This window comes from Acinonyx jubatus, chromosome B2 (genome assembly GCF_027475565.1).
Source record: "Acinonyx jubatus isolate Ajub_Pintada_27869175 chromosome B2, VMU_Ajub_asm_v1.0, whole genome shotgun sequence".
In the NCBI taxonomy this organism is placed as follows: domain Eukaryota; kingdom Metazoa; phylum Chordata; class Mammalia; order Carnivora; family Felidae; genus Acinonyx; species Acinonyx jubatus.
The window spans coordinates 30,020,271-30,044,170 of record NC_069385.1 but is presented as its reverse complement, the minus strand read 5'-3'; the positions used below and the strand labels follow the sequence as shown (position 1 = coordinate 30,044,170).

Here is a 23,900-nt window from a genome sequence, read left to right as displayed (position 1 = left end):
GCCTAGTGGGGCCAGGGAGGGGCAGGGGGAGGGAGACATGGAAAGGAGACACAACGCGATGTTTTCCATGAGCCATAAGTATGTGGCTGTTTCCAAAGCAGAACCCAAGACAAGTGTGAGATGGTCAAAGATCATGGCTTTGGAGACTGACAGCCCTGGGTTCAAATCCTTCCTCTGCCCCTTACCATGTGTATGACCTTGAGCATGCTACTTTAATCTCTGTAAAGCTCGGTTTTCCCCTCTGATCATTAGGGGATCCAGAAAAAAAGGCACTGGAAATACCTTTATTACTTTGTATAAAGTCCATACCCCTAAGAGGATGAGGATAAGGAAGAATAAAGGACAATTCAAGAAAAAGGTATATGTCATACTGTCTACTAAAATTGCTTAACATTTATTCTTTTAGGATTAGTAGGTTGTAAATCTAATGAGATGTATACATGAAGAACTGTAATTGATTAGACACTACAGTAGAAATGGATCAAACTATTTCCTCTTCTTATTCCAAATTCCCTCCAAAAGCAGTCATTATGTTATTTTTCTTTGTCCTTATATAGATGTATTTAGTGGGACCTACCATATAGGCCTGCTCTGACAAATTCCATATTATGCTTATCATCAGCGTTGGCTTCATCGATATTGATGTTGGTGCCTGGATGGTTCAGTTGCCTGAGCATCTATCTGACTCTTGATTTCAGCTCAAGTCATGATTCCAGGGTCATGGGATTGAGCCCTGCATCAGGCTCCATGCTAAGCATGGAACCAGTTTAAGATTCTCTCTTTCTCTCTCTCCCTCTGGCCCTCTCCCCCACTTGTGCTCATCCTCTCTCTCTCTCTCTCTCTCTCTCTCTCTCTGTCTGTCTCTCTCTCTCCCTCTCAAATTAAAAAAAAAAGAAGCAAAAAAAAAAAAAAAAGATTGTCTTTAAATTACCAAGAATTCAATCAAAACAATGAAAAAAAAAAAAGTGAAGACACAACATAGAGGAACCTGACAATCCCTTGGCTCCCTTTTTGTGCCTTCCTGTTCAGGAGTCTTCTCTTCTTTGACTCCACAGTGAAAATAGACAGCATCTCTTTGACAGCAGATAAAAATACTAACTACCGAGGATAAGGTAGAGAAAACCCGCTAAGTCAAGATGTGGCTAGAATTTATGCTGGTGAGTCTGCTCACCACGTTGGATGACTGATTCTCTACAGCCGAGCATTGACCATAACAGCTTCTCCGCTGGCCGAGGTCAGTGCTTAATGGTGATTGTTTTGACTTCAGTGAAAAATTCATAAGAGTCTTTGGCTCCCTCTCTGCCTATCCCGGAACTCTTCATCCCCCCAAAAGGGAGGTTCAGCTCTCTGATGAGCCAGCAGTTGGTCCAGACCAAGCCCGACTGCAGCTTCTTAGCCACTCGGTGGACACGGCCCACATTGCTTGACCACACAGTTGCTGCCAACCCGTATTTAACACTGTTCGCTCTTTGAATCACTTCCTCCTCACTATCGAAGGGGACGACACATGTCACTGGACCAAATATCTCTTCCTTCATGCAGCAGGATTCATCCTTAATGTCTGTTATGACTGTGGGAAGCATAAAATATCCTGCTTGATTCTTGGGGGGGAGAATCAACGTATCCACCCCTTCACCACACAGAATTCGGGCCCCTTCAGCGCGGGCTTTCTTGACGTAACTTCTGACCTAAGTGGGTAGAAACCATGATTAGCAGCACCTTACCATTTGGTTTTACACAAAGCAGCAGAAAATTCAATATTTTTGAATCATCTACATAAAATGTGTAAGGTCATTGCTAAGAACTCTAAAGCTGAGGGGCACCTGGGTGGCTCAGTCGGTTAAGCGTCCGACTTCGGCTCAGGTCACAATCTCACGGTTTGTGAATTCGAGCCCCACATCGGGCTCTGTGCCGACAGCTAGGAGCCTGAAGCCTGCTTCAATTCTGTGTCTCCTTCTCTCTCTGCCCCTCCCCCACTTGTGCTCTGTCTCTATCAAAAATAAATAAATGTATAAAAAAATTAAAAAAAAAAGAACTCCAAAGCTGACTACCGTATTGCTCAGCTGCTAAGCCTGAGGGCAGAAGTGCTCTGACCATCATTTGGGCATCCAGCCCTCATACGTTAGAGGAGAGGAGTCATTTATTTAATGTCTACGTGCTGGGCACATGGATAAACGCTTTTCAGACATTCTCACTTAATTCTCTCAAAACTCTATTAGCTATGTATTATTATCCCCTCTTTGCTGACAAAATTGAGCGTCAAAAAGGGTAGATGGTCCATACAACGAATAAACAGGAAAGCCAGAATCCACACTCCGGTATAATCGGTAGTTAAATACACAAAAGAATAATTGCTCACTTTTGGGAGGGACTGTGTCCACTGCAGAATATGGGAAGTTGAAGGGTGTATAAGATTTCATTAATGGCCAAGATAGCTAGGCTTCCAGAACAAATAATTTCTAACTTCTAGTCTCATTACCGATTATATTCTAAAAATATATCTAGGCAATAAAGTATAGCCAACTATAATGGGAAATAAATTATGTAATAAGTAAACCCAGTGACTCGGGGACAATGACAGATGTTTACTAATAATGGTTGTAGAAATGACTCATTTTAAAATGATACGTATGGTTACGTCTGGAAGGGTTGTTGCAGTCACAACATTATCCGGCCTCTGAAGGGTATGATAAGCATAGAAGCCATAGAAAAGTAATCCCCCAAATTAAAAGCGTAGAACAGCAGTGAGGCGGCCCATCAAAGGCTGGGTACGTTGAAATCATACTTTGGCTTCTTATCACCTATCTATCTGAGCATTCTGCCCCAGTATCAGATTAATATTTCATCGTAGAACTGTATTCAACGTAGAGCTATGTGTTCACTCTGTAAAAATAAAAAGGTAATGTTATTTTATGATTCGTTTTGCTCTAGTTTATGGAACACTTAATAAGCCATGAAGTCAAACACTTTAAAAAAATAGAACATTTGGAACAGCTCTGCATTCCAATCTGCTACACCGTTCCCCCCAACCCGTGCAGGGATCTCAGTGTTCTTCCTGAAAAGCCCTAGTCTAGTTTGCGGGTGGAGACTAAATGAGGTCTGGACTTTTTCCTCCTTCCCGTATTCTTTTATTCCTCTTGAAGCAACCCACCCAGATTAAAACATGCCAAAGGTCGCATCCTGCGTGAACAGGAGAAGTTGAGGCAAAGGTCTCCAGGGGCCCCTGCTGGTCACAGGACCAGAACTTTCTTCAGTGATTCAAACTCAGAGCGTTCTGGCTTTAGACTGTCTCCTCTACCCAGAATTTCATGATTATCTATCTCTTACAGGTTCTAGGCTCTAAAACGTGAAAGCGTCGGTTTTCAAACTGTGAACTTTTCAAGATATTTAATGTATAAGATGACTCACACTAAACTGAATTTATTTTCTGGGGAAAGTATTACTGGATGATAGACTATCTATACTAGAAGCTCAGGAACTGAGATTTTCAGTAAAATCTGAAAAAAGAAAACAACATTGTGACTGGTAATATGCCATAAAATGTAATAGACTATTATTACGAAACTTTTTTGAGAACAGAGAGTAGTTACTACTTCGTAGCTTTGCACGTAAATCAGAGCACAGAGGGCAGATGGGTGTGCTGGGGAGCCCAAGTGTTCAAATCCCAGGGCCTCCACTTACTCGCGGAGAGATTTCAAATGCTCTGTGCCTCAGTTTCCCCTCTGAAAAATAAGATTAACATTCCCACCCATTCCTAGGATTCGAGAAAATCATGCATGTGAAATATTTAGCATGACGCCCGGTACGCAGTAAGTCTTATGGATGCCAGCTGCTCTCGGTGCTGTTGGTGAAGAAGGAGATGGTGTAACACACGATCTGATGCTTACTGGCTAGGAGACTTCAGAGATGCTCCCACCCTGCAGGTCGGGTTTTTTTAACCTGACAAAAGAAGACAGGAAACTGCCAAAGTGGACCTTTGTTAGGCCTGAAGACTGGCCCTGTCGGGGGATGCACCAGCCAGGATCCCCTGCGCTTCCCCCAGCCTCACTGTCAACACTCAACAATTCCGTCTCCAATTACCCGCATCTTTGGGCAGCAACGCCGTGCAATAGGCGAAGAGCCTTTTCTTCACTCCTGGAGGACAGAGTCTCCTGCAGCTACCTATGCATCCCCTGGGTCTCTGGGAACCTGAAAAGTCACAGGTCCTCTTAGGAGCATGCTGTGTCTCTGTGGGTTCTGAGTCCTTTGCCATTACAGGACAACCTCGACATATTCTAATGGGATTCTTCTGTCCCTGAATCGCCATCTATCGCGACAGCCACATAGAAGTAAGATGGGCACAGACGCTTCAGGGCTAATTTGCAGGGGACAAAGACCCCAGACGCTGCAGGGCTAATTTGATTCGGAGAAGATATAGACAAACTGCAGAAGAAAACAAAGAGGGCAGCCAGACCTTCCTTAGCACGCAGCCCCCCAAGCTTTCCAGTGACAGGCGAGGAAAGATGCCCACCAGTGGAACGTGTCCGCTGCCTCCTCCGTCCCGGAGGGTTTGGCATACTGGACTGAAAAGAGTCCCACCGGAAAGGCCACATTTACACTTCCCTAGCTGCTCCCATGAGCTCCCCGTCAAGGGCAGAGGTACCCAGGGCCTTCGCACAAGAAGTGATCTGAAAGCACCCGTCAGGGGTCCACCTGGTGGGAGAGTCAGAGAGGGACGCTGTGATTCCTTGCATCTGGGCACACTTGCTCCACGTGGAGCAGCGACGATGGCAGACATCCAGGAACCCTCTGAGCCCCCGCAGGATTGCCCTAAGGCTTCACAAGGGGAGGAAACATAAGTCCACCTGAGGGGTGCTCTACACGAGGAAGGAGGGACCACAAACACGAGAGACTCCATAGACAGCAGCAGGTCGATACGTGGTGGAGTAATGGGAATAACATCTTTAGTGTGCTTCCCTAGAGAAATCAAAATAAAATAAATTGGCCAACGATAAAAAACTATTTTTTTTAATTTTTTAAATGTTTATTTTTGAGAGAGAGAGAGAGAGAGCGCGCGTGCACAGGAGGGGCAGAGAGAATCTGAAGCAAGCTCCAGGCTCTGGGCTGTCAACACAGTCCGACATGGGGCTCAAACTCACAGACTGCGAGATCATGACCTGAGCCGAAGTTGGGCGCTTTAACTGAGACACCCAGGGACCCCTTTTTAAAAACTTTTTAACTGTGTATACAAAATCTTTCTCCTTAAAAGCAGTAGGGTCATGGAACTTTCTAAAATGAGTGCAAAATAATTAACTTTATTTTATTTTAATAAGGAAAGTAGCTGAGAAATTATTTTCTCTAAGGATCGAGGAGAAAATTAAGAGACGTTGGCTGAAAAGTCTGCAGTTTGGCTATCAGTAATGTGCTAACGTCAGTTTCTTGGTGTGGACAGTTGCACCGTGGACATGTAAGACGGTAACAAAGGGAAAGCTGTGTGAGTGGATATAGAAACCATCTGCCTTCTCTTTGAGATTTTTCTATAAATCTTAAGTTATTCCAAAATAGAAAGTTTATTTTTTTCTTAGTTATTTGACGGAGATAGAAAACATTCATGATGGTAAAAATATTCGGGAGTGTTCGAAAACTTCTGTTTGAAAGATAAATACGTGCTTATGTTTGAATGCGGTCAGGAAAAAACTGGTAACTGTACCCGTCACCATTTTCAGGGTTATTCATGGAACCTCAGTAACTACCTTGAAATGATAGTAAGAAAACAAAATTAACTGCCACGTTAAATAAATGCCTGTCTTGCCAGCATAATTTGGTTTCACAGAAGATGGCATTTCTGGGCGGCCATACTGGGTCTAAAACCTTGTCAGTGGCTCTCAAGTCTTGAAAACAAACTAAAGATCACGCATGGTTTAGGTTAGGATTCTTGCCCTTTGTCCACAGCTTCTGTGGCTACGCTAGAAGCCATGGGGGTCTCTCCCGCAGAACCATTTCACACATTCTCCCCTCCTCACCCTGCTTCCTGCTTCACTGGAGAAAATAGAAGAAATAAGAAGAGACCCTCAAGCTACTACACCCTCCATTATGTGCATCTCTGCTTCACAATATTGTAAAAGTCAAAGTTAAAATGCAGTTAATCTGCCACATCTGTGCAATGTCAAAGATTTCCAGAAACTTAGGTAAAGGCCCTGTCCCTCAGAGGCTAACTGACGGGAGCGTATCTTCCTTGGTGGCCCTCAGTCACCACAGCTGAAAACAAGGTCCCCTAGCCCCAAAATTCTATGACTTCTTTTGGGAATCACATCAGGTAATAAGTTAAAATGACCTTAAAGACCTAAATGCCACCAACCACCCAAAGACCATCGATGGCTTCTCCCACATGGACCACCACTCATCTTACCAATTACGAACCACCTAATTAGGATCATGCATGCTGGCCCTTCCAGAATTCCATCTGCTGTAAGCCAGAGGCAGAGTCCTTTCCACTGGGAACTTTTATCTATGGAAACTCCTGCCTCCCTTACTCTGCATCATTCTTATTAGTGACCTTTATGTTTTGAAATTTGACTTCCTTACTCTTGATTCTATCTCCATGCTGACCTCCTAGATTCATTCATTCCGTGTAGATGCTGCTTTAACTTGGACTACATTTGTGTATTCATATCTAATATTTCAGAGACCATTTCCTATACAGGCCCGAATGCTTTAGGAATAAGGCAGTAATTAACAACATTTCAAACCATGGATGTGTGCTGTGTCCTACACTGAGCTTATGCCCAAACTCACATTGCACAGATGTACTTACTTTTTCCAAATGAGCTTTACTTATCAGAGCTCCCATGCTGGCCGATGGATCGGAGGGAATGCCAACTTTCCACATTCTGGTAGCTGCTACAAACTTCTTCAAAAATTCACTATAGATGCTCTTCTGGACAAAGATTCTGCTGGTACAGAGGCATATTTCACCCTGCCAAGAATGACATGTGAGGACAATGACAAGACACCCTCCTTCGTGGATAGGTCAACGCGGCAATTGTGAGCACCTGGCAGTGGCCAGGCACTGGTCTAGGCAATGGGAGACGGTGACAAACCAGACAAAGTCCCACCATGAGGACCACAGCGGTGTGCGAGGCAAGGCAAGACAGCGTGAGCAGGGCTGAGCGGGAGTGTAGGCAGGAATGGGGTCGGGGAGGGTAGGAAATGAGGGCAGGAGGTGAGGAGCAAGGCAGTATCATGCAGTCTCACAGGCTCACAAGGAGCTTGCACCTTGCTCCTGGCATCATGAAAAGACCGTGAAAGCCTTTAAGCTTTAAGCAGCAGGATGATGTGATGGGGTTCACGTTGTGAAAGGATCCTCCCAGCAGCTGTGTGGAGAATAGAACAGAAGGGAATGCGAGCAGGATCGGAGTAGAATTAAGAGAGTATTCCAGAAGTCCAGATAAGTGGACGTAGCTCGGACCAGGGCAGGCCCAGTGGACATGAGACAAGTGGTAGGCGTCCACTGATGTTCCCAGACTCGAAAAGGGACATGGGACCCCAAAAGTGCAAGGAAACTGGTATAGATGCTCTGCAGAACAGACGGGTTTCAGGATGTATCCTAATAATTGCGGGGCGCCTGGGTGGCTCGGTCGGTTAAGCGTCCAGCCTCAGCTCAGGTCATGATCTCTCGGTTCACGAGTTTGAGCCCCATGCCTGGAGCTCAGAGCCTGGACAGCTGTGCTGACAGCTCAGAGCCTGGAGCCTGCTTTTATTCTGTGTCTCTGCCTCCCTCTGTCTCCCTCCCTCCGTCTCTGCCTCTCCCTCATTTATGTTCTGTCTCTCCCTCAAAAACCAAAACCAAAACCAAACAAAAACATTAAAAAAAAAAAAAAAAACAACTGAACCGACAAGACTGGTTGATGGGTTATTGAGACAGAAGGAAAAGAAAGGGTAAGAATCAGGGTGGCTCCCAGGTTTTTGATGGAGCCGCAGAGCAGATGATAGTGCTCTTCCCTGGGAAGGCGAGCCCACGGCAGGGAGAAGATCAGCACTGCAGGGAAAGGAGAGGGAGGGAAACCGGAAGTTCTGCTTCACACAGGTAAGGCTCAGACGCCTAATCGCCACCCAAGCAGAGGCACTGAGTGTCCTGGGCTGAGGTGCTAACAGGTGCCTGAATGAAAAGTCATCCTTACTCTCATTTGGCTACGCCATGCAATCGTTCGCAAACACCATTCTAGACACATCAAAGCATTATATAGGTTTGACAAGTACACATACACATGAACAACTATTTTTGTCACATTTATATTTGCTTGACCTTCACAACCATCCTAACAATAGAACGTTTCTAATTATCTTGCTAGTTGTGCAAAGATGCACTGTCCAAATTAAACACTCACTGTTTGGGAGCAATAAATTCTCTCTGCCAGCCAGGATCACGGTTAGAACCATCTGCCTACCTGGCTTGGGAAATCTCCCAACACGAGTGCCCTCCGCCACGTGCGGGAGACAGGGGAGAGAGTGGTAAAGAGATCTGAGGGGTTAACCAGTCAGGGTTTTCCTGACTACTTAGTGCCGGGAAAGCATAGGTGAGACTAGCGTCCCTAGTGGCATGACTTGAGAGGAAATAAGAGAAGGGAAATCTTATTGATTGAGTGCCCATTGTGCGCCAGGCACAGCGCGGGATGCTTTCCTCAAAAAGTGGTGTACCAGCTTTTCCAGTTCAGAATTAGGAAATGAAGTTTGACCAAACACAGGCCCAAGGCCCCCAGGCACAGGAAGTTTCAACTTCAGTCTGAGTGATGTTGAAGTCCGAGTTCGTTTCTTCCGAGTCCCATGGCGTGTCTTAAGTATGAGTGTGCCCCACTCCAAAGGAGAGTACACACGGTGGAGATGTTTCGAAGGAGCCCGTTGTGTCCAGTTGAGGAGGAAGTGCTCACTATGTGGGACTCATCTCTCGGCCAAGGAAACAGCAATCAGCCCCTCTATTTTGCCTAAAGTCTATTTGTTGTCTCGAATTAGCCAGTTGGGTTCATGTCCTTTCCCACCGGCATTTAAAATACACGCCCCCCCTCCCCCCAAGAGGAAGGCTGTCTGAGCATTTCAAGTTCTTGCACAGTCCTTCTGTGCACTCGGAGTGCATTTGCCACCATGCAGAGGCCACTGAACACCCCCTCAACTATGTCTCAGGCCACGGTTTGTCCCCCCACCGCACTGTTGTCACTAAGCCACCCAAATGCTCGATCTCATTGTTCGTTTCGATCCTTGTTTATTTTAATGATTAAAATAGCTGTATCATAAAATTGCAAGTCTATTTTCTCAAATCTGAAATTGAAGTCTATTGATTCAGAAACACTCTATACACACGGATATATCTGTATATAGAGGTGTGGACAGAGATACATAATCAAACCACTTTCTCTAAGAATTACTGCAAGAGAAATCATTACAATTGTAATCATCCTGAAAAACCACCGTCAAGAATGTTTTTGTTCGACACTCATGAAAACCCTACTGGAAGGCATCATTCTTGCTTCTGTGATTTTACAGGTAAAGAAACAAAGGTTCAAAAGGCTTTGCAGTTTATTCAAGTTAAATAAAGATCTATCTCATTCTACTCATCCTTCTATGACAGTTCTCTTTCATTAATTCTTTGCCCTCTGCTAATTTTTTTTTTTTTTTAAACAGACCCTTTGGAGAGGGGCGCCTGGGTGGCTCAGTCGGTTAAGCGTCCGACTTCGGCTCAGGTCGTGATCTCACAGCTCGTGAGTTCAAGCCCCGCGTCAGGCTCTGTGCTGACCCCTCAGAGCCTGGAGCCTGCTTCTGCTTCTGTGTCTCCCTCTCTCTCTGCCCCTAACCCACTCGCATTCTGTCTCTGTCTCTCTCAAAAATAAATAAACATTAAAAAAAATAATAAAAATAAAAATAAAATAAAAACAGACCCTTTGGAGAAAATCATTCAGTATTTTCGTATACCTGTTGAAGGTCAAGTGTGCCCCCAAAGCAGGTACAGGTGTCCTCTTCGTGATGCTTCCACTCTGGTCTATCTGGGCTGGTTTTCCTAACCCTTTGGGACGCCATCGAAGAATTTGCTAAAAACTGTCGCCTCCAGAAAAACAACTGTTTACACAATTTCAGGAGATGAAAAGTTGCCATGACTCCATGACACCCATGACTCCAACATAAGAAAGGTGCTGTAGGCTGGTTTAGGCATTTATTTCTAAGTGTGTGGTGCATTTAGGATGCTTTGGGGGAGCAAAGGTTCACTGGAGATAGGACATTGAGACAGCGAGAAGAGAATGAGAGTGACTCTATGAATTAAGGGAGAGAAAAGCTTGGAGTAACAAAAAATCAATCATTTTGCCCATGGCCAGTACCTGACAAAAAGCTGTGACTCAGAAAGAGGAGCTTGCTAAACAGAAGCTGTGACTCTACAAGACCACAGATGGACATTGAGATAACACAGACAGTCAGCGGAATAACACAATGTAACAACCTCTTCTCACTGAAATAGCACCAGATTGACCGGCTCACTCCTGGCTTTGTACTGTGATGAAAGAGATCCAGTCTGACAGGGTCACAGAGTTTAAAAATAAACAAACCAAAAATGAAACGAAACAAAATAAAAACAAACAGAGCAACCCAGAGGACGTACCTGGTTGGCAAAGCTGGACCTGACGGTCGTGGGAATGCACTCCTCCAGGTTGGCATCCTCAAAGATGATGGCGGGGTTCTTGCCCCCCAGCTCCAGGGACAGCTTCTTGCAATGGGGAGCACTCAGCTGAGCGATCCGCTCGGCGGTGGGCTGGCTCCCCGTGAAGGAAATCAGGGGTACCTCTGGATGGGACACCAGGGCCTCGCCTACCTTGGGCCCCGTTCCAAACACAATATTTACCACACCTGGTGGAACACCTGGATGGGACACAGTGACAGTTACACTAATTCTTCTCGGTATGTTGAGAACTTCTGTTACACAGACATTCTCTTGGAAAGTCCAATAGCTTGAATGGGTGGGAGGAAATGTCTATGGCCGCCTCTAGTTTAATAACAAAGCTCCATGAGCTTTGCCTTAGAAAAACGAAGAGTAGAACATTCTCTCTCTCTCTTTGTTTTAATGTTTATTTATTTATTTTGAGAGAGAGAGCCAGCCAGTATAGGGAGAGGCAGAGAGAGAACCCCAAGCAGTCTCTGCACTGTCAGCGCAGAACCCCATGCAAGGCTTGATTTCCCAAACCGTGAGATCTTGACCGGAGCCGAAATCAAGAGCGGGACGCTTAACTGACTGAGCCACCCAGGCGCCCCGAAGATTAGAACATTCTAATTAATTCATTCCATAATATTGACTAGGCATCAGGGGCTGAGGACGCAGAGATATCCTCAGGCAGGTCAGGCCCTCTAAGGTAGAGAAGCCCTGCTCTTAGCTGTCATCCAGAAGTCACAACGCAATGTGAACACGTTAAGTAGAGGGAAGAAGAGATTAGACTATCCTGGCCCAGGGACGTGAGGGAGGCTCCTCTGGGAAGGTGAGTATTGAGTTGAAGGTCCTGTGTCTCATAATATGGACATACCATTACACTCCTGGACTGACGTAAAATACCAAGGACACCTGAACACAGGTGCCCCAATCTTTCTATCATGAGACCCTACCTTCCTACATTTGCGTGTATTTTTTTTTTTTTTTTATGTGCTTATGGCTTTCCTTGTTTATTACCTATCCAACCCTGGAAGGCACACTAAGGGCAGAAATGGTGTCTGTGTTTTGCTCCCCACCCTGTTCCCCTTGCCATGGCCTAGTTTGCCATATAGATTAACACTGCTAAACACTCACATTCACTGCGGGTCAGTTATTGCTGCAAGTGATTTACACCCTTCCCATCTCCCAACAACTGATGATGCAGGTAGGATTTAATATCCTCACCTCACCCAAACTGAGGCAAAGTGAGGTTAAACGGCAACCATTACGAGGCAAAACCGGGTGCGGAATATTAAGCAATTAAGTGAATGAATGAACAAATACTTAGCATACATTATCCAAATCAGAAATGGTTCTTGACTTTGTTTGAAAGCTTTAAGTGTTCAGAAAGAAAATCTGTGTGCAATTGTGATGTGTCCAGGAAGCTCTTAGGTTTGCTTGGAGGTAGCTGAATGTATTGCCTGTATTTCTTCAGCCTTGAAATGCAACAGAGGCAGAAAACCTCCAATGTGTAAGGTTCTTGAACTACCCTGCTTCTAGGATCTTTTTCCGTCCAGGTTGGCCATTCTCTCCTTCATAGAAACATACTCCATGGGATTACAACCATCTCTTCAAGAATATGCTTTTAAAGTATAAATAATAAGTTCTCATCAATGATCCATTATCATCGCGAACACCTTCCCGTAGAGCCAGTCTTAGCCTGATCACTTGAGGGGACAAACTAGGCCCCCTTCAGGTGAGCCTCAGGGACAGGTGTGAAGAATCAACGTGGCATCTGACAAAGCATCACCTCTAATGGCCCCACTGTTACAGTCACGTGCACACTTATTGAAACCTAGTCTGGCTCGATCCTGGATCACAGGTCACTGCCACAGAGGGCAGACCCAGGGCCAGACACCATGTGAATGCAGGTGAGCCCTGCGTTGGGACAAAGAGGAGGTTCAGGAGGGGGGGCCCCATGGAGGCTGATGGGAGAGAAACAAGGACAGGTTCCCCATCGTTTGCAGGAAGGGGTCTTAATCTCCATCAATTATTACTGGGCATGTGAATATTTGCCCAATATTTTCTTTCTTTTTTCTTTTGAAATGTTTATTTATTTAATTTGAGTGACAGACAAGACAGCATGAGCCGAGGAGAGACACAGAGAGAGGGACACAGAATGCAAAGCGGGCTCCAGGCTCTGAGCTGTCAACACAGAGCCCGACGCGGGGCTCGAAGCCAGAAACCCACGAGATCATGACCTGAATCGAAGTCAGACACTTAACTGACGTATCCACCCAGGCGCCCCTGCCCGATGTTTTCTGATTGGAGTTTGGGGGCAAGAGAAGGTGGGCTATTGGTCAGGCTTTATAAATCCTGAAGGCAAAAATGGACCAAATCCCTTCTAACGTTTACGATAGCATTTTAACGAAGAGTGAAGAAAACTTAGAAACACCACACATTTATAATCCAGGAAAGTGGGCTCATTTCTTCCAGGCCAATTGCCTTCTACACAACGGCGCAAACACTTTACATTTCCTTGAGCTCTGGTGTTAATATGTTAAGAGCTACGTACTGGCCGTTATTTCTCAGTACCAATTTGCCATTCGATGGAGGCAGTAATGAAATTTTTCTAGAGACACCCGCCCTCTACCCTTAAGATATTCTGGTTATCAAAGGAAGAAGGCAGCCAAGTCAGCAAATACCAATTCGAGAAACCTGAGAGTAGGTGGCTAACGGACAAGAAAGGGCACAAGGTCCCTCCCATGCTAGGATGCGGCAGGGTGGCAACAAGCTTAAATTGGGCAGAACAAAAATAGGAAGGCCAGGGGCGCCTGGGTGGCTCAGTTGGTTGAGTGACCGACTTCAGCTCAGGTCATGATCTCACAGTCTGTGAGTTCGAGCCCCGAGTCGGACTCTGTGCTGACAGCTCAGAGCCTGGAGCCTGCTTTGGATTCTGTGTCTCCCTCTCTCTCTGCCCCTCCCCGGCTCATGCTCTGTCTCTCTCTGTCTCAGAGATAAATAAACATTAAAAAAATTTAAAAAAAAATAGGAAGGCCAGAAATCTGCTTTCAGTAGACACTCCAAGAATGAGGGCAAACATTTGGTGCCCCCAAGAAGAAGCGAATACTCTAGGACTTGCAAAGAGTTACTCACTGCGTGCTTTTTTAAATGATTGCACTTCACAGGAAGGTCATCTGCCAAGTCTGTTTGAAGGCTCAGGACTAGAGGACTGGCTCTTTAAATACCCAGAACGCACCAGCAGGTCATTTTAGCTTTCTTTTTCTTACACCATTAAAAGTGTCTCTTACATAGTCTCAGTGGAGAAACTGAGGGCTTAAGGCAGGTGTAATTTGAGGGGTGCCTGTGTGGCTCAGTTGGTTAAGCATCCAACTCTTGGTTTAGGCTCAGGTCATGATCCCAGGGTCATGGGATCGAGCCCCGCATCGGGCTCCGCGCTGCACATGAAGCCTGCTTAAGATTCTCTTTTTCCCTCCCTCTTCCCATCTCCCCTGCTTGTGCCTTCTCTTTCTCTCTAAAATAATTTTTTTTAAGGTGATATTTGAGCCTTATGCTCTCAGTGGGCCAGAGGAGGGAAGTTCAGCAAAACCAGCCCAGCCTGGGAAGGAGAGAAGGACCACCTTGGTATAGTCAGCTTATTTGTTCACAAGAAAGAAGATCACTGCTGTGCAAATACATGGATACATAAACCTCTCATGCAGACCAGGTTCTGGGTGTATGGAAGGGGAGAGTACTGAGGGAAAGGAATCATCCTAGATCAAGACGTAGTTGACTTCAAGAGAGCACGGTTCTGGGAACACAGCTCTGTGGCCCATGCCCCCTCCATGCGTTCCTTCCCCGACATGGGTCACAGCAGAGCCTAGGTCCCACTTCTGTTCACCCGGGGGACCTACAGTCAACAGGCAGGGAAGAACTGCCTTGGACCCCCGCAGACACTAGGCACTTAGTTTTGCAAAGAACGGCATTAGAATGTGATCTCTCGTGGAAGGAAGGAATGACAGGTGGGGCGTGGGAGAGGTCGCCATCTTTCTATCACACACCCTCCAGGAGCCTAGGGCATCCGTAAATGTCACCTCAAAGACTGAGGATGGAGGGCCTCATTCCTCTGTACAATACAAGGGAAATGGGCAGCTAGACTAGGGTCATAAGGCCACCGTTCAACCTGCCATCTAAACCTTGGAGTCAAGAACTGGCTCAACTTCTTTAGAAGCCAATATGTATATTTTTGCTTGGAGAGATGAGATATCCAGAAGGGGGAGGGATGGGCTCTTTCCAACCACCTACTTTACAGATATGGGTGAGCCCAGCTACCTTCTCTGTGGGCTTGAAGGACGTATGCACAGCGGAGACTGACAGAAAGACAGCCTGTTTCCCACCATCACCCATCATCCCAGCCCAGAGTATGTATGGAGACCTGAGCTGAGGGACCTAATAGCGAGGGGCTTTCCTGTGGGTTATAAGCTGGGGCCTCCCGATGGTTGCCCTCTAACCCTGTGCCCATGCTGAGTTATACCCCAGAATGTAACCAGGAACATACCTTGAATGTGACCATTATACTATTCACAAAAAGAGGGCAAGGAGGGGCACCTGGGTGGCTCAGTTGGTTGAGTGTCAGATTTCAGCTCAGGTCATGATCTCACAGTTCATGGGTCTGAGCCCTGCATCGGGCTCTGTGCTGACAGCTCAGAGCCTGAAGCCTGCTTCAGATTCTGTGTCTCCCTCTCTCTGTGTGTCCCTCCCCCACTTGTGTCCTCTCTCTCTCTTTGTCTCTCTAAAATAAATAAACATTAAAAAAAAAAAAAGGACAAGGAACCATATTGCATCAGCTTCCACATAGTGGCTCCAAATGCTGGGGAAACTAAGGGATATATATTCAAATCTCTTGAAAATGGGCTATTTTGAGCAGTTACTCTATAACCATACAGAAAAGTGCCTAACAGTAGCCTTATTTTCATCAAGGTTAACACGAAGTCCAAACAGAAGATTTAAATTGACCACTGAAGACACTCTCTGGGGCCCGCTGCTGTCGGGCTTGAGGCTCCCCGATTGTACAAGTCTCTGTACTGCCTGCCCCCTGCTGGCGGAAGGGTTCCTGCAGCAGCTCGGTACACGGGCGAAGAGAGGAAGCAGTGTGATGAAAGGGGTTTCTCGGGAAAAGCTCAGGGAGACAACAAGCAAAGATGTCAATGGACTCGATCTTGCTCTGAGCGGATTTCCATCCAAAATAACTTTTCAAACGTCAGCGACGCGGAGGTGGCCGCAGCCCGCAAAACTCGCAACCCCAAAGCCGATCCCGTGCCTCTCGGGACCCGCAGCTAAATCACCTGCTGTCTCCAGGAGTTTGCACATCATCCAGGCCGTCACTGACGTCAGCTCGCTGGGCTTGGCTATGACGGTGTTGCCGGCAGCAATGGCCGGAGCCACCTTCCAGGTCAGCAAGTAGAGTGGCAAATTCCAGGGGCTGATCAGACCAGCTGCAAGAGGACAGAAGCACCTTCAGCAATGGCATGCCCCTCAAAGCAGGCTGGCCACACTGGGTTTCTTCACGTGGAGCTCCTCCCTCCTGCATCAAAGTGAAGCTTACTCTTCTAAAAATCCCCAATTCTGCTATTGGTAGCCACCTTCAGGAAAAGAATTCTGAAACGTATCATACGCCACTGTGCCTCTTCAAACTATAAATCCATACAATTTACTCTTTTCTTGATGTCGTAACAATTGTATTGATGAACAAACAGCAATATAAGTTCTAGGACCAAGAGGCTGTCACTTGTCACTAAACAGTTCCAGCTGTGATGAGTTTTGAGATTTATAGTCTGATGTTCACATTTTTTTAAACCTCTCTCTCCTTCATCATCAAACTGTCTAGCTCCTACTTAAGGTTTTCCATCACTGTTTCTAATCTGTTGTGGATTAAGACATAAAGTCTCAAGCTTTTAAGAATTATTTGTAAAATAAGAGTAAATCAGTAATGAGCGTGCCCTGTGGGGGCTTCCTACTAGTAAGGCCGATGAATTCTGATGCATAGACTGAGAAATCCATTTTGGAGAGCCAGGGGATTTTTTAATAAAAAATTCTCTCTAGGTTCTCACCTGTATCATGAGCAGATAGGATTGCTAAACAAGTGATAGAACCAGCATCTAGAATTTGTTCCCATGCGAGACTGAAACCATGTGTAGGCTTCCAACCATAACACACACACACACACACACACACACACACACACACACACAAAATACCTTATGAATAAGTAAATGGATTCATTTTATTTTATACTCTTCCCTCAAACCTGTGCTGTGAAAGTAAACATACACTCTATATTATTATATTTCTCGTTGGAAAATCTTTTCTTTAGGGGATAACAGTATTTTTTCAGCATTGTATATCATCATGCTTCTTAGAGGAAGGTTTGAGCTTCTCCTAAATGCCTTCAAAATGTGATTTCCAAAGGGTTCAAATAATCAAAGTGGTAAAATGTCCCATTTTCTTTCCTTTTAATTTATTTTATCCTGTCATAAAATGTAATAAATATGGGAGGTTGGTGGGTTTTTTCCTCGGAGGAACAGTGACATCTAGTGGATATTTTGAGACATTGCTCATATTTATATGTCCTCCAAAAGGAAGCAAGAAGCGGCCCATTCAGTCAAGGCTCACTTATCTGGCACTGTTCTAAGTGCCCTACACTTACTAATTCATTTAATCCATGTTAAAATATATAAGTATAAAATTAAACTATTCTCTCAGTTTTTCAGATAAGAATCGTGAAATATACAAATGTTAACGAAACTGACCCTGCACATATCCAAATCCATGCTGTTAACTACAAGCCTCTCTGGAAAGAAACTTTTTGATTTTTTTTAGTTGTATGAGGGGAAAATCTTTGTATGTGAATTTCCTCTCGGTATTATTCTTTTCCTGGTAATTTCCCAGGAACGATGTTTTCGGAATAAGTGGGGAATTTGACACAAAGAAAAATAACCTCGAAATAGATTTTTGAGGCCCATTAATTTTCAGTCCAAGTAGAAGAAATCATCTCTTTCCTTTTTCTGGGTCTGTTCCCTTAGATCAGTGCTGCAGAACCGACGGGACGTCCCTCGGCACCAACCCAGCGCAGGCTTTCACCCAGCAGCACCTACCGATCCCCACGGGGGCCCGCAGGGTGTAGTGCAGACAGCCTACGTGGTCCATGTGTGTGCACTCTGATGTGTGGTGCAGGATGGAGGAGGCGAAGAACCGGAAGTTCTGCACAGACCGGGGGATGTCCATGGTTCTTGCCAACGTTATGGTTTTCCCTGTAACAAGTCAGCAACAGGAGGCACTGTCAGTGTAGTGGAGACACTACCGCACCTGCATCCTAACTCACGCTCACGTAGCCTTGGTGCCTTCCAGCCCCAGACCCCAGCCCTTGACTAACGGACAGCTGATCATGGTTTCATAAAGCTGTGAAATAATTAGGTATGACGTTATAAGATGGGGGGGGTTCTTAAAACGGAGTCAAATAATCTTTGTTTGTGGGTGGGGGAGGGGTTGAACAATTGATAGCGATCATGAATTCACCAGATGCTACCACTCCGCTCACATCAGCTCTTTCAATTCAAAATCACCATGCCTTGTGCAGGCTACAAAGGGGTTGGAGTAATGGGTGTTAGGACAGCTGTATCTGCACGACACCATAAAACCCCTCGGACAGACATACGCTGTACATGAAATGTCCCCCAGTACGTGGCAGAGACCTTCAGATGGGCACGTGACAGAGCGACCAATGGCATCCGGAGGTTGGCATGTGACGCTCGCTCACCATGTGCCCCATGCATGACCTAGCTCCTGGATGGAACAAAAAGAGACTCCGGACTTTTCCTTTATTCTCTTTGGCAATTCCGGGGGACTCCCCGCAGCAGGAGCACCAGCAGGAAACATCTCCTTCTTAAGGGCTTAGACTCAAGCTGCTTCCTAAGTTTAAGCTGATATATAGCACACATACCATTTTAAAAGATCTTGGGTTTTCCTAACAGACATCCCTGCAAGGATTTATGGGCATTTACTCCATTATCCACACCTCTGGGACGGTAGCTGCTTTGGGAGCGGAACGCTGACCTGTCGGACTCTTTCTGAACAACTTGACTGTAACTGCTCTTCAATTACCCGCGCTTAGAACCCCTCTGCCTAGGATTGGAGAATTGCAGGATCAACCCTCCTCTTCCTCTCTCCCCATATCCGTGCCCTTTGCCAAGCATCTCCGCCATGCCTTCCACCAAATGGACAAAATGTATTTGCTTTCCTGCCCTGGAACCTGGGCTCAGCTCTGACTTGCTGTGGCCATCAGAATGGGGCAGACGTGGGCCAGATGCCAAACTCCCAGGTGGTTCTGCTTTCCACCTCTACCTCTGCCATGAGAAGCATCGTGCAGGCTAGCCTGATGGGAAGAAGGTGCCCTGAGTCCCATCCATTGTGGTTAAGAGGCAAGAGGTCCCCTGCCCAACTGGAACGAGGGTGTGAATCTCCAGCGTCTGAGTAGTTGTACTGCACTTGCCATAAAGCACTGCTAAGAGGCGGCTGCACTCACCTTGGTCTCTGGATTCCGCCTGGGCCAAGTCCTCCAGGGATTTCTCGAGCAGATCTGCCAGCCGGTGCAGCACCTGTGAGCGCTCCTGGGGGCTCCTGGCCGACCAGCCAGGAAACGCTGCCCTGGCGGCCTCCACTGCGGCTTCGATCTTTGAGGAGCATCAGGAAGACAATCACCTTAGGACTGTTGCTCCTGAGGTTCGAGGAACCCAGAAACCACAGCTCCACGCATGCCTAATTTTTTTCAGCCTAGTTTCAAATATGCAACACTTGCTAGTGCTGAGTTACCTGCAAAGTGGTGTTTTCGTGACCGGTGAATCAGGGCACCGCAAAAACAAAGAAGAGGGATCCGTTTTGACCAAGGTGTGCAGATGTGGCCATCAGATTATTAAAAAGAAGTTGTTTGAGGGGCGCCTGGGTGGCTCAGACGGTTAAGCACCTGACTTTGGCTCAGGTCATGATCTCGTGGTTCGCGAGTTCGAGCCCCACATCAGGCACTGTGCTGACGGCTCGGAGGCTGGAGCCTGCTTCAGATTCTATGTCTCCCTCTCTCTCTCTGTCCCTCCCCTGCTCATGCTCGCTCTCTCTCCCTCTCTCTCTCTCTCTCAAAATTAAATAAACATTAAAAATAAAAGCCATTTTAATTTTAACAGATGCACGTTTTCAATCATGTCAAAATACACATTTTTTTAATATCATAGGGAGGGGAAACTCATCTAGACACGTAGAATCTCTAAACTTTTAATCCAGCTCCAACACATCTGAGAAAGTCTAAAATTTTGCTTGAAATCATATCTGCAGGCTGTCTTTCCCCTCCGAATGACTAATTATAATAGCCATTTACTAATTTTTCTATATAAAGGGATGTTAGACACACAAATTATTTCATCTAACCTGTTCTAAAATTCTAAACCATGCCTATTGCTATGCCCATTATGCAGATGAGGAAACTGAGGCACAGAGCGCTCAAGTCACTTAGCAGAGGTCACACAGCCAATAAGTGGCAGTATCAGGATTCAAACCCAGATCTTTGTGGCCCCTGAGACCATGGCTGGCCTTCTGTGGCACAGCCTCAGTCCCTGCCCTGCCAGGCTCTGCCCAGTAAAAGAGGCCTGTTGGGGAGGAGGATATCTGTGTTTGAACAGATAGTTTGGAGACCTGGTTTTGGAGCCAAATCCAAAAACATACAGGGGAAGGTACAGGCAAGGCCAATTCATGCAAGGTGAAACGGGTCTTCAGGTCATGGGCTGCCTTTGTCTGCCCCTTAGCAAAGTCTAAGCAGTATCTTCCAGAGAAAGCAAATCCATAGCCTGTGTCTCACCCCTCTCCCCTCTCACACACATGACAAGACTATAATAACTCACAGCTTGCTTCTACCCCTGGGCTCAGACCCAGCCTCAGAATCCTTTTCCACAGGCTTCAGGTCACCACGAGCATCTTTCTCATGTCACATGATCTGACAATTCCGCTGCCCTCTCCCCCCAAACCTGATGTACATTCCTCCTTTGCTTTCTTTATAGAAAACAGAGTCCCTCTCAGCGGGGCTGAATAAAGGATACAATGAGTCTCATTTCAATTATACATTTCTGGGAAAAAAATGGTGTTTTCATTTCAAAAGCTGAATCTCTAATGTGGACCCACAGAAACGATGAAGGAAGAATGTGGGCTTTCCACCAGAAGCTGCCGCCCGGCCGAGGCCTGGGTGCCCGCCAACAAGAGGAGGGTTTATTCCTGCTGTGGTCAGTACAAAACGTCCTCTTCCTGAGGTTGTCAGTGTAAAAGCTAAGCTTTTCGCTACGCAGAGAACTCAAGTACAGTCATGTTTTCTAAGTTGTCTTAGAATACATGTGACTATAACATGAGCATACGCTAAGACTTAGGAAGCATTTACTATTTGCCAAACACTAAGGGCTTTACACATACCAGTCTGTTTAATCCTTAGAACAACACTATAAGGTGTTATTATTATCCCCATTTTACAGGTAAGGCGACTGAGGAACATGGAAGTTCAGCTCTAAGTCAAGACCATACACACTAAGTTGTGCAGCTGGTCTCTGAAGCTAGGTGGTCCGACCCCAGTCTGTGCTGATGACTTCAAGCTATCATGTAAATGCCACCATACGTGTGTGTGTGTGTGTGTGTGTGTGTGTGTGTGGTCACTGATCTAAGCATCAGAGATGAGAACGTTAGCTCACTGTCTGTCGTCTGTGGAATAAAGGACGATGATAAAGTCTTATTTGTAGGCTGTTACGACTCATATTGGGGATAATTCCGCTGTTAGCAAAACCAGCAGCACTTTCTGTGAGTGACTTTCTGTAAAATCGGGCATGTAGTTTGTACGTGGACCGTAGTTTTCAAGCCAGAAAAAGCTGGGACTTATGGGGATCAGAGAGAATATTTGCAGGGAAATCCAAAATGTTTATTTCTCTACCAGCAGGTGCTTCCATAGTACATTCTGTCTTCTGAAAAGGCATGAGCCATTAGCTGCAGAAAATATTTCAACTGAATTTGTCATATTTGTCGTTTTTAACTTCAGTTTAGAAAACACCCTGAGACCAGGAGGACTGGAAAACACAAAGCTGGATTTCCCACATCTATCCCAGGTCATTGGAAACAAACAAAATTGTGGGTTACAGTTTAACCAATAGATTAGCCAGTATTTGCTAACTTTAATCCATAAGTCTAAAGGTTTTTTTAATGCAAGACAGATTGAAAACATTATTAACAAATGAGAAATAATAGCTTAGTATAGATGAAGGCTTGTTTATATATCTTTATTAATATATGAAGGTTACAATTATCCTTTAAATAATCTAGTTCTTTGTGCCTTAAAAAATAAAATGCATTAGGCATTAGATGAGCATATGTCCATCAGCCACATTTATCACCCCAGACACATTTACATTGTCAATACAATAAGTGATAACTAATCAAATGTGTCTCCACCATTTTATAAAATTTCTCAAAATTAATTCAACATCAATAAAAAAATTTTAATGTGTGTGCCATTAAGCACTTTAAGAAAAAGGATGGTATTAAATTTAAACACAAAACTATATGGGAATTTGATTTTGCATTTCATCATTCAAATGATCAGTTTTACTTTACCAGATATTTTAAACACATAAGGAATTATTAAAGGATAACCTAAAATAAATCCCTGGGTTTTTACTTTTGCTTGTTTTTAGAGAAATAACAAGTTTTTCAGAAAACCATGAATATAGTGGCAAGTTTAGGCAACACTTGGTAGAGAAAAGGAAACAGTAATACTGATCATTCTTAACAACTAATAGTTTTTAGTAGACACCTATTAAAAAATGTCTGAGAAATGCAGCTGTGTGTTAAGCTGCCTAGACTAATAACTTGCTTCTGCACAGTCACCTGGGCTTTGTTCCATGCACAGGTATCACCCCTTTCTTTTAAGAATATTGTTTAAGTTTATTTATTTATTTATTGGGGGGAGGGGCTGAGAGAATCCCAGGCCGGCTCCGTGCTGTCAGCGCAGAGCCCGATGTAGGGCTCGAACCCGCGCACCGTGAGACCACCCTGAGCTAAAATCGGAAGCTTAGCCGACTGAACCACCCAGGCGTCCCAGGTAGCCCCTTTTGAAAGGTCACATGACACTGCTTCGCTTTTACCTTAGCACCTGTTTTCGCTAACCAAAAGAAACCCGAAGAGGATTTTCACTTTTATGAAAAGAGCCATTACCATAGTATGTATTTCTTTCCCAAAAGCAAAGTTGCATGACACGAACTTTCAGTAAGTGGAGGAGACTCTGCACTTTATGCCATTTCCACAGGTGTCGTAGGAAGGCTCTCTTTTCGGATTGCAGGGGAAACCTACATCCTAGGAGTCCGATTACAAAGCAAACCTTCCCCGAACTAAAATCTTCCTGTCTGCCGATGTTTAACAACTGGGCACCTTTTCCCAATTCCCCTTGCTCCTAGAAAAAAGTAAGTGACGTGTCATCAACACACCAAGTACATTTCAGTCTCCCTAAGTGAACTACTCACCTCTTCATTTCCACTGTCTGGCACCCTGCAGTATACTTCCCCCGTAGACGGATCATAAGAATCGATATATGAGCTACAAGGTACAAACTTTCCATTAATGAAGTTCTCCAGCGTCAGAAGTGCCTTTGTTCCGGCCATGGTGGAGACAACTCCTGTCTTTCTCCCCACTGGTGAGGGAGTCTCCCTACCCTGAGTTTGCCTTGTCCTCACCTCCAGCCCCGACATCCTCATTTACCAATCAGGGAATGTGGGAGGTGTCCTGACACTCAGGAGCCTTCCAGTCTCCCAACTCTAAGTGAAGAGAGTTCTGGAATATTTCACAGACTTCCGGTACATTTTGAGAAAGGGATAATAACCTGGTAAAGTAACATCAGCTTATGTGTTCATGGCCCTTTGAAATGTCAGAAGGTATCTGTGTATCTCCTTTTATTGCATTCACACTATAAGCTTTATTGCTCAAACACTGAGGGCCAGACCCTGAAGCAAGTCCTTGACACGAATGTACTCATTCATTCCGCACAGCAACCCTATATAAAGTGTCATTAAATCCCCTCTATTGTAGAAGAAACTGAGCCTCAAAGAAGTCAATTTGTCCAAAATCGCAGTTAGTAAGGAATGACCATTAATCCGTTTTTCTCCTAATCATGTTTTTCCTCCACACATCGCTG

At 45.3% G+C, this 23,900-nt stretch overlaps 1 protein-coding gene across 2 annotated transcripts; it reads right to left on the bottom strand.

The window, feature by feature from the left end:
* Positions 1-368: 368 nt before the first annotated feature.
* ALDH8A1 (aldehyde dehydrogenase 8 family member A1) lies at positions 369-23,444 on the bottom strand. Of its 2 annotated transcripts, XM_015081885.3 has the most exons (7): positions 23,233-23,443; positions 19,221-19,368; positions 17,794-17,949; positions 15,985-16,134; positions 10,622-10,878; positions 6,794-6,955; positions 369-1,688 (listed from the first exon to the last, which is right to left on the bottom strand). In XM_015081885.3, exons 1-7 carry the CDS (start codon positions 23,368-23,370, stop codon positions 1,236-1,238), a joined length of 1,464 nt encoding a protein of 487 aa, XP_014937371.2. In that variant the 5' UTR covers positions 23,371-23,443; the 3' UTR covers positions 369-1,235. The 2 variants fall into 2 exon arrangements, with proteins under 2 accessions (XP_014937371.2, XP_026912628.1); XM_027056827.2 differs by lacking the exon at positions 6,794-6,955 and having other exon boundaries at positions 23,233-23,444.
* Between the last annotated feature and the right edge of the window lie 456 nt (positions 23,445-23,900).

Coding starts and splice junctions, on each gene's coding strand:
- ALDH8A1 (XM_015081885.3), bottom strand. CDS start 23,370: ATGGCCGGAACAAAGGCACTTCTGACGCTGGAGAACTTCATTAATGGA. Junction 6,956..10,621: donor GGTCCAGCTTTGCCAACCAG/GTACGTCCTCTG, acceptor CATTCTTGGCAG/GGTGAAATATGCCTCTGTAC. Junction 1,689..6,793: donor GTAAAGCTCATTTGGAAAAA/GTAAGTACATCT, acceptor CTACCCACTTAG/GTCAGAAGTTACGTCAAGAA.